General features: G+C 34.5%; 1 protein-coding gene across 1 annotated transcript; it reads left to right on the top strand.

Annotated features, from left to right (window-relative positions):
• The first annotated feature begins 1,162 nt into the window (after positions 1–1,162).
• On the top strand, positions 1,163–2,101 carry LOC127213019 (taste receptor type 2 member 140). The gene has a single exon (XM_051173248.1). It carries the CDS (start codon positions 1,163–1,165, stop codon positions 2,099–2,101), a length of 939 nt encoding a protein of 312 aa, XP_051029205.1.
• The last annotated feature ends 1,028 nt before the right edge of the window (positions 2,102–3,129 follow it).

Here is a 3,129-nt window from a genome sequence, read left to right as displayed (position 1 = left end):
CTTCTTAAGTACTAGGCAGTATTTATCAGTGGTACCACAGAAGTGTAGTGTTTGATGTACATTCTTATCCTGTCTTTGGTTTGTTTATGTCATTGCTTCTTTGACTATCTTTTAGATTTGAAGAATGTTATCATGCTATGCTTCAATTTTCAGCTTGCCTAGACATTGCACCATCACTCATCTGCCTAGATGCCTACAGTGATAGTAATGAAGCAGATATTGGAGTCAAATGAAGGAAAATGGATACTACTTGAAGCTCCTTGGTACTGATGGGGGGGAATGGGATGTACTACAAGGAGAGTTACAGAGAGTGAATCTTGTGGCGTAGATGGATTTACATAACCTTGTTGTCTGTTCTGTGTAGCACAAGAATATTTCTAAAGCTTTTTTCAATGTATAGATAAAATAGATATAGGTTTGCAGAATGTTTGCTGCATCAATTATACCTGAAAGCAATTTATACAATGTCTAAACTGCTACTACAGAACTCAGAATGATTTGGATGCGTAGAAAATATTCATTAATAGTAAGTAGGAGTTAATGAAGTGAGAAATGAAGGGATGTGTGTCTAACTTTATATTTATGCATTAGTGTATATTTGTATTTTCATGTATGGCCTTGTTGAACAAAAATGATCACTATTCTCAGGACAAGGTATTTATGGGTGTTAATTATCTCTATTACATAAGTAGGCAATACTAATAACTTAAGGGAAGAACCTTGAAATCAGAATATGCCCCCATATAGAAATTTTATTTCAATGTATTTAGTGTCATTCTTATTTTTTGCCAGCTTGAATTTTAGTTTCCTGAGAAATTAAGTAGCTAAATTTTGGTATGTAAAAGTATGCAAATGAGAGTATCTTTGTTTTGATGATACTGAAAATTCATTGTTTCTTTAACAGAGAACTTCTGGCTGTTGTGTGTAAGGTATGTAAGACTTAGCTGAAAATTTTGTTTGAGCTTTCTTGGACAATATATTATTTTTTGTGAAGAAAATTATAAACAAAGTTATTAATGAGTTTTGATGTTTGATTGGCATTGTGTGTGGATGTTCATAACGATATGTTTTGGATTTTCAAGAATCATATATACATTGCCTTTTAGAAGATCACATTACTACTTTAGCAGTACAGTAGAATTTGGAACATTTTCTGGTGACAATGAAGGATTTTGTACAGTACATACTAATAATCATTTTAGGTGTGGAAGTCGTTACAGCAAGTTTAGGAAATGGATTCATAATACTGGTGAACATCTTGAACTGGGACAAGAGAAGAAAGATCTCATCAGTGGATAAGATCTTCACTGCTCTGGCCATCTCCAGACTTGTTTTTGTGTGGTTACTAGGCATAGTTTTTTTGATATATGAGCTGTACCCATCTTTAGTGATAACTGGAAAAATGCTGAGATTAATTAATTTTTCCTGGACAATAGTCAATCATTTCACCATCTGGCTTGCTACATGTCTCAGCATATTTTACTTCCTCAAGATAGCCAACTTCTCAAATTCTATATTTCTTTCTCTGAAGCGGAGAGTAAGAAAAGTTGTTTTGGCGACACTGCTTGTGTCTCTTCTCTTCTTATTTGTAAATATCATAGTGATAAACACATTTATTGTTATATGGATTGATGGATCGAAAGCAAATATATCCTACAGTTTTAATTCAAATTACTATATAACTTTTTCTAGGTTTCCTTTACTCACCAACACTATTTTCACATTCATACCCTTCATTGTGTCCCTAACAACTTTTCTCCTGCTCATCTTCTCTCTGTGGAGACATCTGAAGAACATGCAGCAAACTTCCAAAGCCTCCAGAGATCCCAGCACCACAGCTCACATAAAGGCCCTTCAAATGGTGGTCCTCTTCCTGTTCCTATATACTATTTTCTTTCTGGCACTTGTTATGGAGTCTTGTGAAAATGAGATTCAGCATAAAAATTTGTTCAATTTGTTCTTTGAGGACACAGCACTTGCTTTTCCCTCAGGCCACCCCTTTGTCCTAATTCTGGGAAACACTAAGCTCAGACAGGCTTTTCTGTCCGTGATGCAGTGGGTGAGGTACAAGCTCAATGCTGAAGAGCCTCCAGGTCCTTAGACTATGTGTGAAGTTGTCATACATTTTCTAGAGGAGGACCTGTTCTTAACAGATTTTGTATGTTTACATTTGTACTTACGGCTTATTCTTCAGTTGCAGCTTTGTTAAATTTTAAAAATTCTGTGTGAATCAGGCACTGTCCACTATGAAAGGATGCATGTTGCCAAGAAATGACATGGACACATACAAATACAACTTTTAGTGTCAATACAGTGTAATCTTGTATCATGAAAATGACTTTTGCAGACTTTAATGTCATTAGTGAATAGTATGGAAAATGTGTGCATGCATGTGTATTAGCCATATAAAGGGCAAAAACATGTAACTATATCTAAACAAGTATCATTTCATAGTTGAGAAAATGCTGAAAAATGACATGTAGAATTAGACAACAGATGTACATTTCTATTGGTTTCAAATATATTATCAATTTAGAAACCCTTTAGAGACAATTTTGGGTTTAGTCCAACTTTCCTGCCTATATCACTTATTTTGGAAATTAAGAATTCTTTGAACCTATTTATCATAGGTAAATATGTTGTCTTTTTCTGTATAGTTTCTATATAGTTTTTACATATTTAGTACAATCCATTTTAGTTCTTGTGCCCACAAATGAAATTGCTGATGGCAATACCTCTGTATTTGTTTTTATTATTTAGATATATTTTCTTTTTGAAATTAAAACATAATTATATCATTTCCCCCTGTGTTAGTTAGGGATTCTAGTACTGTGAAGAGCCACTATGGCCACTGAAACTCTTGTGAATGAAACCTTTTCATTTGGGGTGGCTTGCTCACGGTTCAGAGGTTCAATCCATTATCACCATGATGGGACAAGCGGGCAGGCAGGCAGACATGGTGCTGGAGAAGTAGTTTATTTGGTGTTGTTCGCATGTATATGATTTCAAAGCTGTCCATTTGTTAGATAACTAATCAAGGGGACTTATACCCAAGGAAGACTAAGACTCCCTTTCTTAAATATTGTTAGTTCAGTAAACTCATTTTTTCACCACAATATATTTGGATTG

This window comes from Phodopus roborovskii, unplaced genomic scaffold (genome assembly GCF_943737965.1).
Source record: "Phodopus roborovskii unplaced genomic scaffold, PHOROB, whole genome shotgun sequence".
NCBI classification, from domain to species: domain Eukaryota; kingdom Metazoa; phylum Chordata; class Mammalia; order Rodentia; family Cricetidae; genus Phodopus; species Phodopus roborovskii.
Note: the sequence above shows the minus strand (reverse complement) of the source record. Positions and strands in the feature narration are given on the sequence as shown.